Source organism: Netta rufina, assembly GCF_964035555.1.
Source record: "Netta rufina genome assembly, chromosome: 28".
Classification (NCBI taxonomy): domain Eukaryota; kingdom Metazoa; phylum Chordata; class Aves; order Anseriformes; family Anatidae; genus Netta; species Netta rufina.
In genome coordinates this window covers 5,907,617-5,932,255 of record NC_140152.1, presented here as the reverse complement: position 1 = coordinate 5,932,255, position 24,639 = coordinate 5,907,617, and the positions used below count along the sequence as shown (strand labels likewise).

General features: G+C 49.7%; 1 protein-coding gene across 1 annotated transcript in view; it reads right to left on the bottom strand.

The window, feature by feature from the left end:
• CELF5 (CUGBP Elav-like family member 5) overlaps positions 1-24,639 on the bottom strand; it is a gene marked incomplete at its 5' end in the record, with an annotated part of 38,055 nt that overhangs the window by 12,112 nt on the left and 1,304 nt on the right. The window contains 3 exons of the mRNA XM_084302893.1: positions 300-428; positions 8,764-8,815; positions 19,158-19,240. Of these exons, the coding sequence (XP_084159019.1) occupies positions 300-428; positions 8,764-8,815; positions 19,158-19,240 (264 nt within the window). The remainder of the gene's footprint in view (positions 1-299; positions 429-8,763; positions 8,816-19,157; positions 19,241-24,639) is intronic.

The window sequence follows — 24,639 nt, the reverse complement described above, 5'->3', positions numbered from 1 at the left end:
AACATTTCAAACTGCAGACCCAGACTGAGCCAACGGGCTCACGAGCGATTCTGGTAACTCAGCTACTCACTGCTCTCTGCTTCCCCTCCTTTCATCTAGATCTCTGCCCATCTTCCCCAGTCTTTCCTTGCAGCAGACAGCTCTTCCTGCCTTTCTCCCTATGCCTGGCTGGATTACAGGTTCCCATAAAGATGTAGTGAGGGAAGAAGCGCCCCAGTGGAAAGGAGGCACTATTTGTGAGGCAGGTGAGCACTACCTGAAGAGCAGGGAGGAAGGGTACGACACCGAGGGGTTCACACCTTTGCTGTTACCATCAGGTCCACGCAGCACTGTACATTCATCAATGACCCCAAACGGTTCAAAGAGCCGGAGCACGTCATCCTCAGACTGCTGCTTATTTAACATGCCCACAAAGAGCTTCCTGTCCCCTAGGGGCAAACAGAAACATCAACCTTCTATGAGGCACACAGTCCAAAGCAGGGAAGCTAAAGCACAAAGCAGCCTCGTGTTGAAAACATGCCTGGGATGGAAATGTTTTGGTGTTGACTGAAATGCATCTCAGGCTAAGTCTGCTGGATCTTCCTGAGCTCCTCACACATGCAAAGGTTTCTGTGGCTTCCCCTGTCCTCCCCTCCCTGAAGAAAAGCAAAAGAGTAATAATTTCCTGTTCATCAGCCCTTTCCTTTGGATGATCCAGTGCAAATGGTAATAAGAAAAGCTGCCTGGGCAATTATACTTTTATTATACAATATCTGAAGCTCAAGAAGGTACCTCAGGAAATACAGCAGACCATCCCAGGCAGGCTGAACAAATACAGGACCCTTGGCTTCTGTTTCCCTATATCCAAGATCACCACTTCCACAGCTGCTACGTACCTAAGCATCTTCACTTTAATTTGCTCTTCCCAGCCCCAGTCTAACCAGTGTGTCTCCCCAGCTGTCCTCTAAGACATGGAATAAATGAGTCCCTGTTTGTCTCAAAACAGGATCAGCCGAATGCAAGACAGTCAGGTGAGAGTCAACAAACAGCTCCATGTTTCCCACCTACCCCCCTCTAAAGGCATTTTGTACCCAGGTCACACTGGGGAGCCAGGGGAGAGGCTGGCCAACACATCCAAGACTTGTGCGCAGGGTCTTTCTGGGTTCTTCCACCAGAAGGGAGCAGCGATGATTATGATTTTGTTGGGACTGGCAAATGTGGAGGCGGCATGCAGGGCTTTCTCCCCCCATCCATCAGTCCACACAGGGGCCCATCACACAGCCTGATGCCATTCATTCAAGCACAAACACACCAGCGGCTGGGGCAACATCCTCCACAGATTGTTGGGAACAGCTATTAAAATAGCACAGCATTAAAATCTCAGCCCCACTGCCAGCCTGATTTATACTTTTGCAAGATGGTTGTGTCAACTTAAGAGTTAACATTATCCCACTGCTTCAGACATGCACAGGGAGACATAACCCACAGGAGTGAACATGTCAGGATGCAGCTTGGGAGGAGCAGTGAGGGAGGATTCCTTATTGTTAGCGACAGGATCGGAGGGGCTGGCTTCAAACAAAACCAATGTAATGTGACACATGTCAGGGAAAATAGCAAGGAAGCCGTTATCTGTTTGAGTGCAATGACCTGAAAAACAACAGGTCTTGAAGCTACAACACTAGAGCAGGCTGCAGGGGTGGTGGTGTGGCCAAACGTCACACTGCAGGGAAAGCCCCAGCTCAGAGCACAACTCCCTCCCAGGTGCATGAGCACGCTGCCTTCCCGCTCCCCTCCCACGCCACGCACTTGGGAAGACGTGCAAGAAGTGTCCACGTGTCATTGCTTCCTTGCAGAAAAGCACGTGCATGTGCACAATGTTCACGGACAAGCACATGGGAATGGAAGGCTCATGCATGGGGCAGGAACATGCCTGCACACGGACCCACGCCCAGCAAATACACTCCTAGAGAGACCTCCTCAGCAAGCAGAATGGCTGTGCAGACAGATGCACTCTTCCACCATGCAGACAGCACAGCAAACCACTTTCATGGCTGCAACATCCTGCTGAACCCAAGCACAAGCTCATGCAGGCACAGTACTCCTCTGGGCACTAGATACACATGCAACACAGATGCCACTTGGATCCACCGTGGGTAAAGGGCTGAGTCTAAGGCTCTTATGCAGTCCTGAACACATACTCAGGATTTATATCACTGGAAGTGGCTGAAATATATGGTCCAGTGTATTGTTAAAAGGCCAAATTACCCAGCTTCCCATTTTCGTAATTCCCTGAATAACTAAACCTGTGGGAATTTCATCACCTTCTATTTTTCTTCCTATTCTTTCTACATTCCTCCCTACACCTGCATAGCAGTGGTTGCATTTTGGAGCAGTTCAGTTGATCGAGTCCATCCACTATTTAGTACTCTGGCAACACCCAGGCACAGGAGCTAATAGACCAGGTGCCATACAGCTGAATTAGCAATACAACAGCATCTGCCCCCACGCAAGGGTCAGATACATGGTTCTAGTTTTGGCTGATGACTAAGTTGGTGCAAACACCTGACAGTTACCACAGTCACACAAAGCTTAAGACTCCACCAAGCAGCAGTTTAACAGATGCAAGAGACCACAGCTTTGCAAGGGAGGCACTGAACAAAAAGGAACCTCACCAACTTGTAATCCAGACAACATTAAACCATGAACTGCTGTTTTCTCCTTCAGAGGGCCTTGAAATTTCCAGGACAATTCTTGTGGTTTCATCCTCATACCGTTTCTGTCACACCAAAAGCATTTTTCTTAAGTCTGTACTTTGAGAAAGATCCGCTGAAATAGCATAACCTGGTCTCAGTCCTTGCAGCTTTGCTGCAAGTCTGTTGTTTGATAGAGCTTGCTGAGAGAATGCTTTGGAAGTCCTGTTTTTATTTGGGTATTTCAGCTTTTCTTTTTTTTGAGTTTGGAAGAAAAAAAATACCAGCTTTTCTGCCTATGCAGAACAGCTTAAAACCATGATTAAAAAAAAAAAAAAAAGAAACACATCCGTTGGTTTTGAATCTCTTCTGAATGCTCTGAATGGCAATATTAGAAGGGGGTGGAATCACTGACAATATAAGAGAAGGCTTTTCTTCACCGTTATTCTCATTTCATACAGCCTAGTTCTAGATCGCATGTAGGGAAAGAATCCAGACTTGTGCCCCTAGGAAGTAGTGATGGGACCTGCTAATGGGCTCCTCTGCTGCTGAATCTCATCGATGTGTTGGAACCCAACGACCCTTCCAGTGCCCTCTTGCTCTGGGCAGCTTCTAAGCAGGGCCACTCCCCTACCAATGACCAAGCTGCCTCATCTCTGCAACTGGGGTGAAATCCTGTAAGCTCTCTCACCTGATGTTTGCTGCCATCACTCCCAGTGATGTAGATCCCAAATCAGCTGTCATCCTTAAGTGACAGCGGTGGTCACTGGCTCCCCAGCAGGGACTCTGGCAGCACTGCAAGAATTTCACTCCCCGACTTGTAACAACAGCACACCCTCCTCCCGTAATTTGTCCTCCATTTCTCTCCAGATCTTGTTTTTCACCTTCTGATTGGCAATTTCCCATGCTGTCCAGCAAGCAGGAAAATTATCTCTGATCCCTGGCTGTTGAGTTCCCATGGAAACGTGCTCAGCGCAGGCAGGCAGCAGCAGGAGGCGGGCAAGTGCAGAGCAGGTCGGGATGATGATACCATGGGAACAGCCAAGGGGTTAAGGCTGAATGCTTCAGCCACGAGAGGGAGGGCATGCAAGCACTGGCCACTGCTCCTGTTTAAACCCAGCGGATTTGTGCCATCTGGCCAGCAGCAGTCGGCAGCAAGGACCAGGGAGAGGGAGGCAGCCCGCTCAAGCAGTTGGTTGTGGATGGGGTGGGTCCTGCAGCAAATCTCCTCGGGTATGCAGCGAGCTTTCTGTACTAATGCAGTGCTATTGGGCTTGGGCTAGCTGTCAGATCAACTCAGTGCAGCGGAGTGCTCCAGGTCTCACAAGAAGCTCAGACAAGCTCCTCTGCCCCCTCACTCCATCTCTTCTTGGCCCTCTAGGGTTCACATCAAAGGCAGAAGAGAAAGGAGGAAGGAGTTGACAAAGCCTGTACGAGAATGACAGGTCCTCCTCTGAATTCATGCAGGCGGCATCTTTTTCCTAGCAAATTCCTTCTGCAGGGTGTAGTAACACTGAGCATCGAGATATCCCCACAACAACCTTTCCAGGGCTTGGCCACAAGGAATACCATCCCTTAGATCAGGAGACAAATGATGGTGCTCCAATGTCATGTACTTAATTCAGCGTGCTTCATTTGAGAGGTGTGAGCCCCTGGAGAGGATAAAGGAAGTTCCTTTCAAGGGTAATGCAGAGCAGAGCTTCATAGATGCATACAGCCATTCCGTTGTCCAAGTAGTTCTGCCCTGCCCCAGTCTTTCTTTTACCTCCTGCCAGCATGGTTACAGGGAATGGCTCTTTCCAAATCTGCAAACTTCCTCAGCCACTTCTCTGACAAGAGGAGCATCACAACGGAAACCTTTGGAAATAGCAACCTGATTTAGACAAATGTAGAATGCTGTCTTGATGCTGCTTCCACCACACGGAGAACTCCATTTTTTTGTTGTTGTGGATCCTGCAGGAACCACTGTCTTCTGAGCCCTGCAATGAAACTGGAACGAAGCAAGGCACATGGGCTGGAGGGAGGCAGGTGTTCAGACTCCAAAGGGCTGCTTTTCCCTATAATAAGCCCCCCATCTGTCTGCATGGTTTTCCAGACACGAGTTCTCTTGGATATGCAGCCTCTAAGAAGCAATCCAGGAGCCAAAGCTGGGCTCCGCTCTGTTGCTGGGAAGCAGAGTCGATGCCCTGACACCTGCAGTCATCACAGACTGTGGCACTTTCCATAAGCTTAGAGATTTCAGAGCCCACTGAATTTACCAAAAGCATGCCTCCCTGTCCTGTCTCCCTGTGTTCACCCATGCATTTTTTTTTGCTCTGCTACTCCTCTCCTCCAGCCTACCACAGCATGGCTGGCAAACAACAACTGCTGTGATTCCAGAAGTGGATGCATTTTTGTGGTGAGCAAAGGAAACGAGATTTCTGTCACGTGCAAGGTGTGTGCCCTCTGGGATGAAATTTGCTAAGGCAATGGCACACTCCAGCTGTGAGAAAGCTAGCAGGAAACAGCGCCTTGCCTACCATCTTTCCCTTTATCCTTTTAACCTGGAGACTGCTGTTTTTCTGTCCCTAAAAGGTTCAGTGCCCAGAGGGTCAGCAGTTTGGGGATGTCATCCATCATGCACTGCCTGCAAGAACAATCTGAGGCACCACAATGACTCTCAGCTTCTCTGGTAGAGCAGATTTCAGTACTTTGGCTGCATCTGACTAGGATTTCACATGAAAGAATACCAGCTTTAATAGGCCACAGCCTAGCTGAGTCATGGGTGGCTCCAGCGGCAGAGCTTCACCAGTATGATTGCAGGTTATGACCTGCTGAAGAGTCATGCATTTTCCTAGTCCCTCCTGCTTCCCTAACAAAATCCTCAGCTTATAAACATGCGCTTCTGTGCTGGCATTTCCAGATAGGAAGTTAGCTCCTCTTATCTCCATGGGCATTAGATGGCAAAGCTCAAGGCTGCCTTGGTTAGGCTCAGCCAAGTTTCTTGACGAAGTGTGAAGAGAAAGCTGAGCAGGAATGCAAAGTCCAAGCATTTCAGAAGCCAAAGTATAATGGGGTTTGATAGGAAAAAGCTATGCTAAAGGTAGCAGCTCTGCAGAGGTAAGACGTGTGTTCAGAGCACAGCAGGGCATTCCAGGGCCAAGCTGTCTCATTTCCACACGTAGCCATTAGCCCAGCTAATTACCAGCCCTGTCAACAGGCAGGCAGTGGCAATGGATGCAGCACAGGAGCTGCCCATCTGCCTTTCTCTAAGCTGTAGGACGCACAGGCCTCAGCACAAAAGTCTCCCAGAGACAGGTCCAGGGTTCCCTGGTAAATCCACATCAATAGCTGCATCCCAGAACTGGGGTCAGACACAAGGTGGAAGTTACTGGGAATGGGGACAGAAATGAAGACCTGGGAAAATGAAGACTGCTGCCTCTCAAATGACAGTAAGACAGACAGACAGACTTCCCAACGCTTCACTAAGAATGGCTGTTTCTGAGATTCCCACTTGGGAAAACAGCGATCCCTATGGAGATGGGGAGCAAAGGGAGAGTTTGGTCAAAGAAGACCATTTTTTCTCCTACCACGAAAAACCTCAGCAGGATGAAAACAGGAAGAAAGCCTTTTTGAATGAGAAGCAAGCAATGCTGAAAAAATGGTAAACTCTTCTTTGTTGCCTTTTACTTGAAAGACAAAAAAATTGCCACTTTTGCACCAATTTTGTGGGAAGGGGAAAAGAAATCTTTCTTTTTGGCATGGTGAAATAGAAACACATTTTTTGAAGTCAATGTATACTTTTTGCCCAACTCTGCTAGATTAGGCGGCATCTGAAATACTTTGCGGCGAATGTTGCTAATAATATAATAATAAAAATTAATTCAAAAATAACTAAGGTTTTTGTTTGTTTGCTTGTTTTTCCTCCCTTAGAAATAAAGCTCATCTTGCTGTAGGGAAAGCAAAAAATAATTGGCAGACTAAGATCATCTTACTCATGCTGTATAGTGGCCTTTCACTAGAGAACTGATCAAAGGATGCTGATTGAGCTACTTGTAGAATAATGGGACATGAGCTGCAAGGAACAGAATGAAACACTTGTTATCATTATTACTGGATCCGTTACTGTTCTATACTTCTGTCTGTGTCCCACAGACACAGACAGGTGCACAGCCCTGTCCAGAGGACGTCGCTGGACTTCACACATGCACCAAGCCCCAGCACCCCCACCCCACCCCTGCAGCAGATCCATGCAGCGGCTGCCCTTGGGAGGGAAGGCCAGAGCAAGGACAGGATGACGGACTGGGGAATCTGCAGGAAAGTGCCGGACTACAGGACAGGGCATCACTCATATTAGGCTGGACTGGAAAGTGTCAACAATCAGAGTCAGTTCCTCTGCCTGCTGTGTTGCTGTGCTGCAGCGGGCAGCCTGGGGGGAAGAGCTCACTGCGTGCTGGCTCTCCAGGGCACCACAGCATTTTCGGCATCCAAAAGCCGTGTAAGCAAGGAAGCCCAGACAGCACTAAGCAGTTCCTCTCAGAGGCAGCAGACTTTATCTACGGGGTCTTTCCCACGTCGCTGTCATGGAAACATTTCCTGTCTGAAAATGCTCAGAGAAATGTGCAGCAGTGCTCTGTGTGTGTGTCTGCATCCCTTACTAACAACTTCTGAATCTGTTGGCCTGTTTCAGCTCTCTTTCACAAAGGAGAAAGGCATCAGAGATGTTAAGTTCCAACACGTTTTGTGACACTAAGCAGAGCTGTGTATAAAAGAGAAGCCATGGCTCTTTTCAAAAGAAACATATCCATAGGTGCAATGGCCGGGATTTTCAGCATAGACAAAGGGAATAAAAATGGCCAGTTTTCAGTAGAAGTCAGATGTCTAATCCCTCAAGTAAGTATGAAAACCTACAGATTCTATTTGGAAAAAATGATCTGACTTAAACAGGTAAACATTTTTTTAAAGGAGGATCACACAGACATAAATACACATGTTTGTATACAATATTACAAAATATGTTTCTGCTGGTGCAATAAACCAAAGTCACTACAAGCTGCTTGGAAATGACACCTGAAAATCCAAAACAAAAGTATTCCAAATCTAAACACAGCATGCAGGATATGCTGCCCTACAGGAACAAAGAGACTCAGAAACATTCTCCCCACTAAGAAACTGCTTTCAGAGGCAGTGCCAACAGCACAAGGAATGGAGAGGCAGATGCAGGAATGAAAGAAGGGGAAAAGAAACGTACCAGTAAGACGAGGAAAAGCAGCAAAATGAGTTCATGTATTTGGGAAGAGCTGGAGCTGCAAACCTTCTCCACCTGAAGGAGGCATCTGAGCTGCTGTAAGCTCCCCATTACTTTAAGAAAGATTCTCCAGTTCTCAGTCTTCCAGCTCTGCACTATTCGGTATATGCTGCTCTAAACAAGCTGGCCCCCTGCAGGCTGCCAGCACCTCCATCTCAGGCTTAAACTCAGGATCCTTTTCCTTCAGAGACATTTCCACATGCTATTTTTTGCAACAGCATTTGGACCATGGCAGTGTCATGGGGGCCGCTGCAATACTGAGAGTGGAGGGGCTGAGAAAGTCCAACAGTGATGGGGCAGGCAGAGGGGTGAGCTGCAGATAGGAGAATCAGCCACAGAGCACCAAAGCTGAACAAGTTAAACAGCCAGCACAGCTGCACTGATCTGGCTTTTATTGGGCTGAAACCCAATAAAAGCAAGAAAGGAAATAACAGGAAACCTCTTCCCAACTGCTTACGCCTTCAAGGACTCCATGCCACACACAAATGTGCATGCCTGCTTCAGCAACCCCCTGGGGCAGACAGTGCCAGGCTAACAACACCCCCAAGGACTGGGAAGAGTGGTCAGCCACGCTACGGCCCGTACAGCTTGGGGTGTTCTCAGCTGCCCGCTGAGCCAAGCTGAAAAGTCCTCACTAAAGCCTTTTCCTCGCCTCTCCCTCCCATCCACCCCCCAAATCCCTGACACATACAAACATCCATTCATACAGAATGCTGAAGGGGAAGGCCAGGTCAGGACTCTGTCTCTCTGCTTCATCCCCCTCACAACCACAAAGCCACCAAAGGAGAAACAAGGAGAGATGACAACTACCTCCACGGCTCTCGCTGTCTGCAGGTTTCACCTGAATCGGGCGTGCCATCTGCAATGAAAAAGAAATGCAGAGGGTTAGAGTTTGGCCCATCTGCCTGGCACACGGTGCTGATGACACTGGTGCCAGGGCTCCCCTTTTTGCCTGCTCTGTGGGATAGGAGAGTATCAGAAGGGAACAACGGCATTGTGATGGCAACCAGAACCCTTGGCAAATGGACCAGGTAGATTTCAGATATCTCACAAGGAAACCAGGCACTTCTCCCTGCTCAGCTGATGGCCTGCAGGGAACAGCTCTCCTAGAGATGTCCACCATGCACAAACCTCCATTTCCTCCAGACACAGCTAATGGCAAAGAAAGGACTCCAATGAAGCAGGTCATCATCATGAGACTGGGGCCTGCAGGATGGTTAGGGTGGCCTCAGGTCGGACCGTGCCTGGAAGCTCTTGCGATGCCTGCTCTGACTCAGTGCAGGCATGGTCACCTCACCTAATTGAGCCACTCACTTTCTTAGCAGGAAGGAACAAAGAATGCCTCTGAACAGCAAGCTGGCATGCTATATTTCCCCCTCCCCAGCCCTCCTGCCTCTGTGCCCCAGGCCGGCTCTAAAGAAAGGCAGTGCTGCTCTCCAGCTGTGTCTCCTGACCACAGAGGGAATGTTATGGTTGAAAGTGACAAAAGATCCTTACATATGGTTGTGGAGAACAGCCGCTTACCTCTCTTGCACCCATTAGTGTCATCAGCAATAATCCAACCATAAGCAACGAGCCAGAGCAAGCCCACCTGATATAAGCCCTCTCCAGGTAAAACAGACGGACGCTTCTACACAGGAGCAGCTGGATTAAGTAACTCACAGCTTTAACTGACTGAACTGCAAAGCAGGGCAAAACTTGTCAGCTAGATGGTATGGTACTGTCTCTTCCCAGAAAGGGAAGCGACAAACCGTAGCCTCTTCCACAGGCTAGCAAGATCTACCTGAGCCAGAAGTCCTCCAAGGAACAGTGTACAAAGCAGATTTCCACATTCACATACACATTAGAAGCCGACACACAAAAAGTGCACTACTGTGAGGCTCCAGGGGGTGGCTGAGCCAGACCTGCCAGGAAACCGAGGTAGGGACGATATCCACAGCAGCTGGAGGCAACCTGTCAAGTAACTCAGCAGCTTACAGGTGATGCCAGCCAGCAGGTAATGGGCTGCTGTGCACAGCTGCCAAAGCCTGACTGCTGGGCATGGCAGAGCCTGGGGATGTTAGCTGGCTTCCCCTGACCGGTGGATCTCAGGCAGGATGAGGAGCCCAAGCTGGGATCAACCCCAAGTTACCCTGCCCCAGCCCCATGGAGCGATACGGGGCTGCAGGGGCTGCCTGGCAGTACCCAGAAGAAAGGCCAAGCTGCCACCACGCTGCACCCTGGCAGAGAGCAGCGCTGACTTCAGCCCCATTTCGCAGGATGTGCTGTGTCAGCCAGGAAAGAAGGAGAGGCTGAGGGTACCCTTCCTGCTCGGGATCAACTGCATGGACCTGCAGAGCTCGCGACATCATGCTGTGCTGCCAGGTGGCCCCAGCCAGTGCAGCTCTGGCACTCACCGGCCTCTGGGCTCTGCCTTTTTCAGCCTGTCAGCTGAACGGGATGCGAGGCAGATTTCAGGAAGTGGTGAGACCTGGCTGCAGAAACCCCCAGAATTTGTCACTGAGATACAGTGGCCCTAATGGCCACTCACATCCTTTGGTTATAAGCCTGCACAAGACTTGGCCAGGGTGTTTGGGCAGCAGGCTGGGTGGGAGAGGGCCAGCAGCCCAGATGTGTGCTCCGGGAGGGCTCGGTGCAGAGCCAAGAGGAGTGGCTGGCCACCTCCCTCCTCACCGCTCCCGCAGCTCTGAGAAGTAGCCTTGTCTCTACCCAGAAAGCAAAACCAGGATTAAGCTAAACAGATGGGGAGGGAGATGGAGGGGCAGACTCAGATCACATCTCCTGTGTGAAGCAAATCCATCTGGGGGGAGGAAAGGAGGGAGAGAGGGAGCAAGGGGTGCTGCTGAATCAAGAACACAGCACCCCCACAAGAGCACAGGGGCAGCCGGGGCTGCCAACCTAGGGCAAGGATGTGGAAAGCATTGGGGTGGGGAGATGGGGGGCTTGGTACCTGGGGACAGCTCGCCCATCCCCTCCCCCAAAAGGGCCATCACTCCAATTCCTGCACCTTGGGTAAAAGAGCTGTTGTCATAGCGACGGTTATTCACCACATGGAGCCTGACATTTGTGGTTGCCTTGGAAACCAGCTCTTGGGGCATTCCCTCTGCTTTGCAGAAAAGAGACATTTCAGTAAGATCTCTGGGGAGGGGGCCCCTCCACCCATCTGTCCACCCCTTCCCTTCCCTGCCCCCTGCCTGTGCCCAGGGCTGGCCCTGCGGGGTCACAGGCAGGCAGCAGGGCCCCGCCACAACGGCTGCAAGGCAGCAGAGGCTACTGAAGCGCAGGTTTGCACCAGTGCCAGCCTGGGAGCAGTGTCTGCATGTGGCGACCCAAGGCAGCGCAGCAGCCTAGGGAGAGAGCAAGCACACAGCCTGACCCGCACCCTGCAGGCTGATCCGTGCCCCTGCGCTGCGGCCACAGCCCCTCTCTTGACTACGTGACCAGCACCTCGGCAGGGTGCAGGAAGACTCGCCCGCTGCCCGCATCAGACCAGGCCCTCAGTTGCGGGAGGCATATTTCCAGAGACCTTGCAAGCTCCAGGGGCTGAGAACCAGTCACTGGTCTGAAGTCTGGTCTCTGGGCTGTTCCTCATCTGCCCTGAAAGTTGTGGGTAGAGAGGAGAAAACAATAAATTTGTCCAGATGCTGAGGCTGGAGGAGAGTGGCAGGATTCCCTGTTGCTACCTGAAATGAGAAGTCTTCCAAAGGCAGGAGAGGGAAGCATGATCCTCCTTGCAGGGACTGGGGCACACAGAGGCTGCCACAAACAGGACACCACCACAGCTTTAATCCTTCTAAGTCCCATTTTGCCACTGAAGGTGAACCAAAATATCAAAGGCCTCTCAAGCCTCATGTGAGCCTACAAATGTAAAGGGAGTCCACAGCTGCTTTAGCTCGATAACACAGGTCACGAGGCCTTGAAGCATCTCTGTGGCACGCAAGACTTGGACAAAGAGCTCAGTGCTCTCCAGGGTCTCAATACACAGAAAGGATGGTCAAATGTTACCTCTTCCATTTGAGGAAGGAACCCAGGAACGGGACAGCAGGGAGGACATGCTTTTACTCTGAACAGCCAAACTCCCGAAGTGCAAATTCTTTTGTCCTCTAGTCATCATCTCACGCTGCGCAGTAATCAGAGACACCCGAGTCTAAGAAAGATGTATTTGTACAGGCCCAACTGGCTCCGGCGTCACAAACGGAGGCAGATTGTGCATGCTTCAAATCCCAAGTGCTAAACAGATGCACGTGCCCAGACATGCATGAATATAACCCCCAAGCACACATACGTGAACACATATGTGGCACATAGGAAGAACAAATGATTTATGAGGCTGTGCCTGCCTTGCAAGCTGAGCTTAATTTTTCTCGTTGAATTATTTAGTTGAGCATTATAATTTAACCTATTTGTTTATTTCTGAAGAATACCACATTACATTTAGCACACACTGTCAGGCGCGCGTGGGCCAGTTGCACCCCGAGTCCCTCTCCCCCACACCTTGCCTACCTGCTATTCAGGACAGACCAAGAGCTGTCAGCCCCGTGGTCTACTGGACCCATGGAAACTTCCTGGCCCACACGCAGCAAGAGACCCCCAGCGAGCCACACACAAGAGGGGGGCAAAGCACCCACTGCTCCCTTTGGCTTCTCCCTCACATTTGCCCCGCACCCAAGGTAGAGGCACCCCTTGCCATGCTCCCCCCAACAGCCCCTGCAGGGCAATGTCTGCCTGCACTGCTCTCCTCCTCACACACAAGCAGCCTTTGCAACTTGTGTGCTTCGGGGTTACTGGTGGGAAGCAACTAGATGGTCGTGTGGGGGCACAAAGCTACACTGAGCACAGAAGCCAGGCTTTTTGATGCTACGAAGCACAGCAACCGCATTTCCTACATAGCCCTCAGGGAGCAGGGATGAGAACCCTGCTGGAAAGAGAGCCACCGCAGCCCAGAGGAGCCCGGAGCTTCCCGGTGAAGCAGCAGCAATGGGTGCCCTTGCTGGAGTGTGTCCGGACTACATCCCACACGACCCTTGGCATCTGGTCAGAAGAGAAATTGTGCTCCGTTTCAGCTTCCTCCCTCATTTCACAGAAATGCTTCCAGCCTTGTAGCACTCTTGGGAAAATTCCTCATCCTGCTGAGGTCAGAGGAAGCTTCCCTACTTATTTCACTGAGGCAGAAACGTGCCATTTCTCTCCCCCCTGCCTTGACCTCCCCAAAGCCCCCTCTGGGTTGTCTGGCTCCCCACATTTACAGCGACGCCCAGCATGAGCTGTCATCTCAGCAGTCTGGTAGCCACACTCCCCAAGGAGGAACAGTGATTGCTACCTCTTGCTATTCTAGCTTTCAGACTGCAAAAGCTGGAGAGAAGACAACCCCCACAGACGGCAGGGCAAGCCTCTCTATTAATTAGGAGTCAAGTGATGTAAGTGATGTAGAATAGCCCCCCAGGTGCAACGAGGAACCTCATATTGTTAAGTGGGTCAGAGGCAGAGCAAAGGAAACACACAATGCAGGCTGGCTCCTCTGGGACTTCAGGAACCAAAAGGCATCCAAGGCCATTGTCAGAATTAGGTCCTGAGATCTTAGGCTTTGCAAGTTGTGGCCTCAGCCTTCACGAGCCAGTTAAAAATGCCCTGACTGACTGATCCAAACCAATTCTAGCGGTGCAGAGCAGACAAAGCTAAATGCTGATTTGCTCATTTGGACTCTGCATGTGGTTGGGAACACAAGCAGTGATGGACTGGTGCCAGTCTCAGTGCTCAAGTCTCCTGCTTGCATCTTCCAATGATGTCCTGATGTCTCAGTCCTACCCAGAAAGACCATCCTTCAGGGAGAAAGGTAAGTGGTCTCACGCAGAGCAACAAGCAGCTTTCCAGAACAACTGCAAAGGCTGTTTAAGATATTCACCACATCCAATTCCATTCTGAAGGGGACAAGGGTAATGATGAGGTGGAAGAATCCAAAGTATGTGACGATGAAGGTCAACGCAGAAAATCTGTGGCTGAAACAAAATGCAATCTCCAGAGTCCAAACCACAAAGCTGCTGCCCATGTGGTTATGGCCTTGTGTTTTCAGATGAACAAGGAAGACCGCTGGATTTCACCCCACTACTTTATGTCACTTGTGCTTCTTTATTAGTAAGAGCTAGTAAACTCCAACCAATCTCACAAGCTTTTTGGGGGGTATTTTCCCTAACTGCAGCATGGAGAACAAATCAGGCTGAGCAGGAGAGCTATCTCCCCCTCCCTCTCAAAGCTGAGTGCATGCAGGAATCAGCCAGCAGCCACCTGAGCGTATGGGCCACAATACACATGGACAGGCTGCGTTACTTCTTGGGTTGTCTGCTGTGCTGTTCCTTCTCCCTTAACACAATTAGTCATCCTTGTTCCCACTCCAGCTAGTGCTGCTCTGGGAGCAAGGCAAGAAGCTTACTGCCGTGACTCAAGCCTTTGGATCTTCTTGACAGTTCTATGGAAGTGACATTGATGCATTAGCATCAGACAACCAGAGCGGACACCAGCCCAGTATAGCAATTACAGCCCCTACCTCGTGCATGACTTTGGTAGACACATCAGTTCAGTCTCTCAGGAGCCCATGGTCAGTCTGTTCTCATAGGGCTCCTTCCTTGATGCTTCAGCGCACTGCACCAAGGAGGACATTAGATGATCATCCCTGTTGCCCTAATCTCTTCTTGTCACTTGGGATCAGTGTCACCGAAGGTCAAAGGACCTTTAAGGTGAGAAGAAAGTGCCAAATTCCTCAAATCCTTTTCTACAGGTGCTAGGACACCAAGAAAACAAACACTTGAAATACAATGCAGTCACTGGTCACAGACAATACAGGTTCACAAGGGTGAAGTCCCATTTAACTTATTTCTTTTTATGACAAGGTTACCCACCTAGCTGACCAAGATAAACCAGCTGATGTAATCTTTTTGGATTACAGCAAAGCTTTTGATAATATTTCTCAAAGTTTCATTCTGGACAAAATGCCCAGCATACAGCTACATAAACACATAATGCGACCAGCGAACACTTGGCTGATGGGTTAGGCTCAAAGGGTTCTGGTAAATGGGGTTACATCAGGCTGATGGCCAGTCACTGGTGGGGTTCCACAGGACTCCATTTTAGGGGCAGTTCTCTTTAATGTTTTTATAAATGATCTAGATGTACATGTACACACACACACTCAAATGTATAGTAAGCAAGCAATGTAGGAATGGGTGCTGATCTTTAATTTCGTTATCCTTCCAACTCTGTAGGCTGCAGGAACCAATGTTTGTCTTGGCAGCTTGCTCTCCCTCTGCCTCTTCAGGGTATGTATTTCATAGGGCTGCTGCCTCGCTTCACTGTTAGTTCTCAGCCTCTTGAGGCAAATCCCTGACAGAGTAAACATTTGCATTTCCCTCTGCAGTGAATGGGCACTTCCACTGCTGCTTGCCCAGGGGCTTTGGCCCAGTGCCTTCATGTCTTGCCGCTGCCATTTCCATGAGACAGCCTTCACAAGTTCTCTGCACTGCCACCTTCTACTGATAAAGTTGCACAGCTCCCTAGTGAATTTACTGAAATTGTCTCTATGCCACCTGCAGTGGAAAAAGCTTCTACACCCTGCCCTGCCCAAGGGTTCAAACTGCAAAAGCCACCTCGAACAATAACTGAAGGCCAGCTCCAGCCCCCAGCCAAACGCTCAGGCCCCATACTCCACTTCTCAGCATGGATCCCAGCTTTGCCAGCTGCAATATCCCATAGTGTTCACATGAAGAAGCTATTTCAAAAATACCACTCCAGACTGGTTTGACACCAGGATTTGTGCAGAAGAGAAGGAAAGGGGAGAATGAGATGCTTTGACCTCTCTACCAAAACCCCTCCAGCTGCCCGCGTTCCCTTGTATGGTCACTCACTGTGGATCCTGACAGCCCATGGTGAGCTCTCATTGCTGGCAGCACAGCAGACAGCCTGCCCACAGGGATGCCCTCCACTCAGTTGCTGTCTCTGCATTAATCCTTATGCCCAACCATGTGAATTACTGCTGCTGCATCTCAACCCCTGGTGCATTCCCAGAGTCTCGCCTTGTTCTAACGCTGCTGCTGTCCGTAATTTTCCATTCCTGCGTCCCTGTATTCCCAAGTCCTCACTGCAACCATGAGTTCTCCCCACAGTGTAGCAATATCTGAGTACCCCCACTGCTGCTCTTAAACTGCCCACATTTCCAGCTTGGATCAATACCAATTTCTGCCACTTACTTGCCTACCTTTCAGCAAGCCCTTCTTTGTTCTGCATAGAAATAAAACTGTAACTGTATCTTGCCAGAAAAATTACTTTTTTTTTTTTTTTAATCCTCCCTCCCCTTCTCTCCCTCTATTCTTCTTTCCCTTCTTCAGGAGCAATTTTATGTAATTTGCAACTGTCTAGCTGCAAATGAAAAGAGACACAAAGCATTTCTGTGAAATATTGAAAAGCTGGCTGCTTTTCCCTCAAATTTCACTTAGCAAGAGGCTTTAACTTGGTGTGTGATCACTGCATGTCATTAATAACCTCTCCAGTTCCTTTCAGAACTCAGCAAAGTGAAGGTACAATCACGAATCAAAGGCATGGTTTATTGAGATATAATATCGTTTCACTGAGCTAGGGAGGAATGTGCCAGGGAGCAGTGAGAAGGTGAAACACTGCACTGCTAGGCTGGCTGGCAGCTGGAGAGGACAATAGATTTAGGAAGGAGCATGAGGGCTTGATTTTCTCTCTGCATTTCAGATCCAAACAATTCGCCTCTGTTCAGCGTCCATGGGCTGTGTGTCTTTCCCCAGGCCCTGTAGACTTAGGCCACAAAGGAAGATGGTTTCTGTTTTGCTCCGCCGGCAGATCTCCCTCCATCTCTTTTGAGTCTTTGGAGAGAGTCAAACTGCTTTACTGGGACTGATTCAAACTTAACTGTGCAGTTCCCCAAGCCATCCTCAGGGAGCACAAAGCAGGACCTTTCCATGTGCACGATGCCAAGAGCACTCTGCAGGGCAGGGAGGCAGCTGCTGGGCAGGGAATTGGCTGTGAGGTTGGCACTGTGCACGGTGCACAGCATGGGTCGCTGCTCCTTGTAGCTTGTTGCGCCTACCAGCAGGGTTCTGGGCAAACCTGCCTTGCTGCACAGCACTCCTTTGGTGTGTGAACCCTTCAGGTTCACAAGTTGCTGGCCCCATCCAAGGGCCCACACCACGGTGTCTGGGAACAGGCTCCCTGTCTGCACAGCCAAGAGGCTGAGCATTCTTCCTGATCTCCCCAGCTGTCAGCACGGGCAGAGATCTTTAGCATCCTTTTAAACTCCTTAGCAAGGCTGGGTGATCAGACACTTCTGCTTATTCAGTGATGACAACCTTCACCTCTCTTTTCTAGGAAGCTCCATCATTCCTTCCCCAAGAAAAGATCTGCACGCATTTGTTACTTCATAACTGGCCTGATGGCAATTCACCAGCTCTGACGGCAACACAGGTGTTTTGTACTCTGAACACAAGTTTCAGATAATGCAATACCCAGCTGACAGTCTTCTCGCTTTATGCCCTGAGTACACCAACACCTTACAAAAGGGGGGGTAAACTGGAAGCTACCTCAGGTCAAGCAACCCATGTCCATGCTAAAATCAACTCTACCCACATCAGGATGGACATCTGATTTATCCTGGTAGTAAGCATCTCTGAACAACCACTTAAATGACCAAAGAGAATCCTACCTTCTTGGTCACACAGGGAATTCCCAAAAGAGAAATTAAATGTGAAGTGGTATATTGTCAGCCTGAAAAAAGACAGATCCAAATACAGCACAGCTCATCTTCATCTTAATCATGAAGCTTAATTACAGCACATTACTCATTAACTGTCTAAAGACTCACATGTTTGAAAGCACTTAGCTAGCATACACCTCTTACCACTTGATAAGCAGTTTCTTACGTCTCCCATAACATAAAAAGCCTTTAGATCACCACATCCCAGATAAATGTGCTTTGCATTGCTGCTTTAAATACCACCCCATGCAGGACAAATAATAAAGAACATAGTGAAACACACAACTAATTCCGAATGTAGACATGCAACAAAACTGAGATTGCCTTGAATCCCCCAAGCCTCACAGGAATAATCTGTCAGGGTCCCTCTACTGATACGAGACAGGGACGTACCCATCTCTTCCCCAGTGTGTTACAGCACTGTTTCAGGACTCATCACACTGCTCCTCCAACCTTCAACTTGTTATAAGACTGCCCAGGACCACCACACACAGAAGATTACATTGCTTTAGCTCAACGGCTGGTCTTTTCCCTCTTACAAAATTAACTCAATTAGTATTTGAGTACCTTGTAACCTGTAGGCTTCCCCCTTGCTGCCTTGAGGTAACAGAATCTTTACTGGTTTAGGTTAAGTGGTAGTCAAGTTAGGTTCTTTGTCCAGCCCTCAAATGTCAACACAGGCCCATGCAAAAAGGGAGTACAAGTAAACAAACATGAAAATATTTGTGTGTGGAGGGGCGCTGGGAGAGGTAAGGGAAGCTGTCTAGACCAAGACAAAAGAGGAAATGTTATGGTTGATAATTCCTTCCCCCCTCTCCAGAGACCCCTGGTTTACATTAATTATCCCGTTGCCTTGAGCACTCAGGGCCTCCTGTGAGCTTCTGTCTCCAAGTATCCAGTGCCTCCACCTACTCAGCTACAAATGAATCTCTCCAATGCATGTGCTCAGCCCCCTCAGCACAGCAGGGGAACTGCCCAGCCAAAGCCCTCACGGCACACCGAAGTGGGAATGGCAACAACTCAAAAGCTCCTCTCACTGTGCCAGCAGGTCCCAGGGAAGCAGAAGGCTTGCCTGCAATGAGGGGCCTGATCCACTCTACCTCATCGCCTGGGATCCCAACTGTACTTTGCTCCCAACACCAGCTGTAGAGTGAGGAGGACCTTAGTAGGAGCTCCTTAGTGCCAGCAACAGATAGCTGGAGAAGCCACAGCAGCACAGAAACAGGCTTGGCTGGACTTACATGGGGCAGCCTTGGCAAGGCAGATAAAAAGCAGCAGCTCTGAAGAGCAGCTCTGTGCTTTGGCTCTCCCCTCCCTGTTCTAACCCTCAAACCATACTCCTCTTTCACAAGCCATTTTCCACCCTCGCTCCCTCCCCCACAACCCCCTGTTTGCCAGCCCACGGTATGAGCTCCAGGCACAATTCACTGGGACTTACCCCTGGCAAAGTCTTCTGTTCGTGTAATGCTGTCTGGGCTTTGATGGCAGAGTCTCTGGCACAGTATGTGAGGAATGCACAACCTGCAGTTGGACACAGTAAGCATCGAGTTAGATGTGCAGTTGCAGATGCAAACCAATGCATTGTTTCTCTTTGGTAACAGCAGGTGACCAAGGTACATGAACTACACACATGCTGGCCTGTTCCAGCAGACCTGCATCCCAACTGTTCTGCTAAGGTGAAGTGCGCAGGACAGCCCTCACGTGAACCTTGACTGCTTTCTTATTTTAGTTAGCATCTTAGTGGATGGAGAGGGAGAGGTTTGCTGATTAAAGGGGCACACATTACCGAGTCTGGATGTATCGCCAACTCTAGGGAAACAGGCAAAGAAACAGTAAAGGTCTTACAGGCCTCGTCCAAGGTCTGTTTAAGTTGTGGAAACTGGTCCCAGTGAATGAACTAAGTTCGAAACTGGTGTTGAGAAAGGTGAGAAACAACAGGAGAACAAAATGCAGGCTAACATTACCTGTGGGAGAAACAGCCCAAAAGACAAAGATCGGAAGGGATGCAGGGACCACTATGATTACTGATACCAAACAAAATAACCAAGAAAAGTGGAAAAGCATCCAAGATTTTAGGCTAATACAAAGAGCCACAATCCAGATCCAGGCAATCACAGAAAGCCACAGAAGGAGAGGCTTGGCTCTCTGCGCCATACTTACACCTATACAGTGTGTGCACACATCAGTATACGTACCCATGGCAAGATCTGACCCAACACCTTAGCCTAAAACTGGAACTATCGCGGTAGGGGAGGAACTGTAGTCCCTCCAGGAAAAAATCATCTTTGGGTGCTCTGATGCTAAGAACAATCAAATGAAACCAAACAAAGGAAAAAGTTGGCTGGTTATCAAGAAACACTTCCTAGCAGAGGGAGGATTTATTAGACTGTGGAATGATCTCCCCTGGGAGGTGCCAGGAGCTCTGTCACTTGAGTTGTTTCAGATGAGGCTGGGCAAAGCGCTAGAGAATAAACTCAAATGCTAGAACACATCTGACCCCCTCATTCACACCCCTCCAACTCCCTGTGGCATTTCACATCCTAAGCAAAGGCAAGACACGTCCCTTCAGCTTGTTACCGAATGTCAGCATGGATGCAGTTGTGTCAGGGTTGCAGAGGCATCGTTAGAGCCCAGAGAAGCCTGCTCTTTTGCCCTCGCTTTCTCATGCCTTGCTTGACGTTCTCCAAAGCCTCTTCAGCTCCCTTTGGATCCAGTAGTGAAGACAGGAGAAAGCCTGCCTGGATCTCTCCCCCCGCCTCAGAGGAGCTCCATGGTACAGAACATTTTTAGGCCATGGGGAAGCCAGCTGCTCAGGACAATGCCAATCCACGGCAACAAGATTATGTTATTCTTTTACCCCAGCTCCCATCAGTCGCTGCAGCTGAGCAATTCTTACCTGTCCTCACAGCTCCTGCTAGAATCCCCCCTCCACAAACAGCACAGGAGTATTAGATATTTCAAACAAATCATTAAAGCTCCTTATTGGACAGGTTTTGAACTGAGAATGCTGCACCAAGGCAAATATGGGATCACCAGCTAATTTAACAAATGCAACAGGAACAGAGAACATGCAGGTAAACTTTACTTCTCATAGCAGAGGCAGCTAGCCCTACCATGGGGGAGAAGCACCCCTTTGCTTTCTCTCTCCCCTCTCAGACAGCCGTGATGTCAAGCATGAGGAAAAGCCTCAAAAGCACCTGTATAACCAGAGAGACCAAGCCCATTTTTAACAGATTTGGAGGCCCGGTCACCATAGTTCCAAACACAGATGCTGGCCTGCTTGCTTCCAGCTGCTGCACTGAGATAATCAAGGTGAGATTTAGCACATAAAACTCTCAAGTCAGGAGCTGTGAATTAGCAATTTATCAGATTTGTATGAATTGGTACCACATCCACACATAATGATGACAACATCCTTGCCTCAGCCTGACAGAGCCACCCAGACACAGAGAAGAGTGCCCTTCTTTTATCAGCAATCTACTCAACAGTGGGAAGACATCCACAGAGCTGCAACAGGGCCCAAGCCACTCTCACTTCCACGTTTCCTGCTTTAGTTAACAGCAAATTCAGGTCACTGGCCGACAGGCTCACGCCACCCTGGGCACTTGTAACGCCCGGCCCGTTGTGCCTGCTGAGACAGTGTTAGAAATGCCTGGGGCTGCCAGGAGCTTCAGAATCACCAGCTGTTTCCAACATGCTCACGCCAGACAGAAACAGAGAGAGCAGAGCCTTGGCCTCTGAAACAGCGAATCCACCGGCTCCAGCACTCGCTGCATCAGACAGAGCTGGGGAGCCTGACCAAACCCACCGGGGGCTGAGTGCTGGTTCACGGTGGAACACATGGCACGACAGGTCTGACGCCCACTCACCAGCTATGCCGTAAGTCGCCAAAGGCTCCACAACATGCAAGAAGGAAAAGGATGAGGCAGAGAGCCCCTGGACTTTGCCAGTCATCCTTTGGCAGCAGAAACAGCACCAGGGGCTGCTCCAAAGGATCACAAAAGCCTTCCAAAGAGCTACCAGCCAGGAAATGCCTTTCCCACCTTCCCAGACGTCAAACACAGACCATCCAACTGAAAATCCTGGTGTAGGTTGTCAGCTCCCTTTGAAACAAGAGACACAGCATGCTGCTACTGCACAGATACTGCACAGGAAGTCACCCTGTCCTCCAGCACGAGTGTTTGTTAGTGACAATACTCTGCTCTGCCATCCTCTGGCACCTGCCCTCCCTCAGCTCCTCTGTGCATGTGACCATGAGTAATTAGTTCATTAAAATGGAAAAATTCATTAAAATCTTGCAAAAAGATAAACGGACAGGGAGGATGGACTTTACCAGTTGCTGGCCTTCAGGGACTTGTCTGCCAGCCTGCAGCACAGGAAAAATCATGGAAGACAGCAAAAACAACCAGAGGGCTGGAATTTAAGGAGGCTGAACACTGAAAGAAAACAGGACTCAAAAGTCAGCAGGGAACCCACTCCACAGGTCTTCCCTGGCTGTGTGCTTGGGTGTATGTCTATCACCTGTAACTGAATGCAGGTGGTGTCCCATGAATTACAGGCTCCATCTTGGGACTACACCACGCATCGGTGCCAGGCCTCCCAGAATGAGCTACTACCTACATGGACAGACCTGCACTGTGATCACATTTTGCTTCCGCTTTCAAGAGGCGATGGGGTACGCTGCCTTTGGCTGACTCCAGAAGAGGCTGCATGGTTTGCGTGGGTGCTGCCCTCCGAAGGCTGTGTGTGGGTCAAGGTGCCTCACACTATTACCTACCCATCCTACTCCCACCCGCTCCAGAAGGGTTTTCAGCTCCCTGCAAGCAAAACCCAGCCTTTCTCCACTTGCAAGACATCGCAGCAAAAAGATAGTATGTGCCAGACTCTCCCTACAAACCACACATTGACTCTGGGATTTGCAGTCCCTTCAGATCCTAAGCATTACTCTAGACATCAGCAGTCTAAAGCCTTGAGTAAGAAAAGGCTGTCAGTTTGCAGAAGAGAGGGCTTTCCAGATTCAACTTAGCATTTAAAATCTCGTCAAATACTTCAGCAAGGGAAGCAGGGTGTCAGCAGGGAGCTTATCTACAAGCCTACAGAAGCTGAGTCAAAATTCAGCTGCTAGCGAGGCACAGGACACTGAGATTGTTATTGCATCCTTGCCCTTTGGAGAAGTCACCCACCTGTCCCCAGATGCCCTGTGAGAGGGTTGCTCCTGCCACTGCGATTTCCCAGCAGTTCAGTTCCATATCTCATACTACGGAGTCTCTCGGCTTCCTCTCTCGTGGCACTGCAAGGAAATCCATGCAGGAGAGCACAGCAGACACTCTTGTAGGAACTGCATTCTGCCCAATCCTGGAACCTGAGGCCAAAAATTTTCACTTGATTCTCCCTGATCAGTCTCCTCTGACCCATTGCAGAAGCCTGTTCAAATGCCTCCCTCTTCTTTACGTGAAAATATTAGCTTTACGAGAAACACAGCCATTAAAATGCAAATACATCTGTGATTAACATAAACAGAAACACTGCCTCATGAATGCTATTAGGAGACTGGAATAGCATCAACTACCAATAGCCAGGTTCCTGAGGCCATTAACAGTCAGGCACTAACAAAGCCACTTCATACCTCTGTTTGTTTCTGCTACACCTGTAAGATCTTCCTCCACCTCCAGAGGATTCTTCAGTTCTCAGCCCACGTACAAGGCAGTCCACAGGGGACAGCTCTCGGACTCCACAGTCCAATTCACACCTTCGTGCCCCCAGCCAGCCCTTTCCATCTTTCCGTCCTTCCTGGGGACGGGAGGAGCTGCTCAACTCCCAGTGTTAAGCTGCAAGGGATTGCAAGAGGAGTTGTTGGTCTTTACTGGTAGTGCTGGCTTCTCAGACAAGTGTTTTTCCCCATTTTGTAAAAGAAAAAGAAAAAGCAGATGGAAGATGCACGCAAGCTCTCAATCACTCCTTGCTGCAGATCAGGGAATGGGGGGAAAGAAAACTTAATCTGCTGTTTCAGCTGCCCCAGAAAGATTCTGTATGGTGCAGGGATGAGTGTGTAAGATTTGCCAAAGCCTTCCACAGCCCAGGGGCTGCGAAGCCCTGACCAGGCCCTGTGACAGTGCTTCCCCTCCTGCCGGCACCCTGCAGGCCTGCTGATACCACGGGGAGCAGAGCAGCTCCTCGCCAGCTTAGCCTTCTTGCATGCAGGCTGCACTGAGACCCAGTAAGACGGGAGGGGAAGACTGGGGCCAGAGATGCCTGGACTGTGGGTTGAACTTGTTCACTGGATATTAAACCCCTCCACATCCTTATGGAGGAATGATATGCATGGCTGAGTCCCAAACCAGGCTGAGGGTCTGCACATAACCCAAGCCAGCAGGAAAGGAATCCCAATCTTTCCATTTGTACAAAACAGAGGGACCAAAAGAAATGGAAGGTGTGTGGAGATGGCTGTACAGCAGCCACCAGAAGAACCTGCACATCCGAATGGCCTTCTCTAGCCAGAACAGAGAACAATGCCTGACCAACACCCGCACCCACTCAAAAACATCAAAACCAAAGGAACATTTATTTTGCTGCATGAACCCTGCATTTAGCAAGTTCCTCTCACACCGATGCAGCTAATACCAGTGCTGCCCCCTCTAAATCCCCATCTCCAGAATCTGCCTCCTGCCTGGAGCACGACCTCAGAGCACACAGCCTGTACTAAATAAGCAACCGCAATGAAACGTGTGATCACCTCTTGCCTTGGGCCCATTCTCTTCCTGCTGGGTTTGGAACCTGGCTGCTCGCTGTCAGACGGTACCAGGTTCAGGCTCGGTCCCCCACACACACCAACACGCGAGCACACGACATTTTGGTTCTCCAGTCCCAAGTCAGACTTGCTTCTTCAGCTAAATTCAAGCCAGCCCAACTCTGACAGGCTT